This window comes from Bactrocera neohumeralis, chromosome 2 (assembly GCF_024586455.1).
Source record: "Bactrocera neohumeralis isolate Rockhampton chromosome 2, APGP_CSIRO_Bneo_wtdbg2-racon-allhic-juicebox.fasta_v2, whole genome shotgun sequence".
NCBI classification, from domain to species: domain Eukaryota; kingdom Metazoa; phylum Arthropoda; class Insecta; order Diptera; family Tephritidae; genus Bactrocera; species Bactrocera neohumeralis.
The window spans coordinates 45,414,599-45,415,938 of NC_065919.1; the positions used below are offsets into that span (position 1 = coordinate 45,414,599).

The window sequence follows — 1,340 nt, forward strand, 5'->3', positions numbered from 1 at the left end:
AGACAACATTTCCGAAGAAATTCGGGCTATTCCGGCCGAAATGCTCGAAAAAGTTGCCCAAAATTGGACTTTCCGAATTGACCACCTAAGACGCAGCCGCGGTCAACATTTAAATGAAATTATCTTCAAAAAGTAAATGTCATGAACCAATCTAACGTTTCAAATAAATAACCGATGAGATTTTGCAAATTTTATGCGTTTTTTTTTTTAAAAAAGTTATCAAGCTCTTAAAAAATCACCCGATATGTTATATTTTCTTTTAAGTTGTAAAGATTATATTTTTTAATGATCTTTCCAAGCTTATAAATAAATGGTTGAAAATTTTTTCTTTTGAGTTAATATATTATTATTTAAATTTTTTTTTAATTTCATATACATACGTTGCCACACGTGAGTAATCTGATGTCAAATGGTGGCAGCAGAAGCTTCCCACACGTTTCTTTTGCTCAAGTTCATATATTTTTACTAGCTTTTATGTTACAATGTTTTATGCAATAACAAATTTTATTACAGAAACAAAACCAAAAATTTACGAATTTCTTGTTTTTTCTAAGAATTCTTTTTGGAACCGCCAAATCCAGAAAATCCCAAAATAGCTGCCATATCATCAGATAAACCGCCACCCAATAGATCGGTATCACTGGCTTTCCTTTTACGCTCTTTCCGTTTCTCTTTTCGATGCTCCTTGTAACGTTCTTCCTCCTCTTTAGCTTCATGTAGGCGCCGTTCCAACTCGTAATCTTTTTGTTTTTCTTCCATCTGTTTTTTATTCGCTTGAAATCGTTCTTTTACTTGATCGACAGTACTGCGCTCCACTTTCATGGACATGCCCAAATTACGTTGATGTTTTTTGCCATTGATATGATCAAGAAAATTAATGGAGTCTTTAACGACACAGTCGCATACATTACAATAGTAGCCACCAGATTGTGAGGTATGAGTGTTCTTGTTTATAACAACGCTTTTTCCGAGTTTACTGTCAAGATCGACTTTGTAGTCCCGCCGCTTTAGGTTCTCGCGTTGTATGGGTTCTTCATCCTTTGGATTTGCCTTAGCCGTCTGGTTTTGTAACCTTTCCTGTGCCAGTCGTTGGTATTCTGTCTTATCCCATTTTCGACGATGATCATCAGGTCGCATAGACATTATAAACAACTTATTTAAAAACCTTCTTTTATTTACAAATATAATTCGACAAATTATCACAACTCAAGACAAGGCTCGAAGGACCAAATGTTTATAACTCAACGAAGATTTTTGTCTACCTTACCGCTGGTGTTTCCTTCTACGTGAACTATTTTAGTCTGATTTTATTTAGTATTTTCACGTATTTATATATAATT

General features: G+C 34.3%; 1 protein-coding gene across 1 annotated transcript; it reads right to left on the reverse strand.

Moving 5' to 3' along the window:
- Positions 1–515: 515 nt before the first annotated feature.
- LOC126751334 (zinc finger matrin-type protein 2) lies at positions 516–1,280 on the reverse strand. The gene has a single exon (XM_050461521.1). The coding sequence runs from the start codon at positions 1,141–1,143 to the stop codon at positions 550–552; it is 594 nt and encodes a 197-aa protein (XP_050317478.1). The 5' UTR covers positions 1,144–1,280; the 3' UTR covers positions 516–549.
- Between the last annotated feature and the right edge of the window lie 60 nt (positions 1,281–1,340).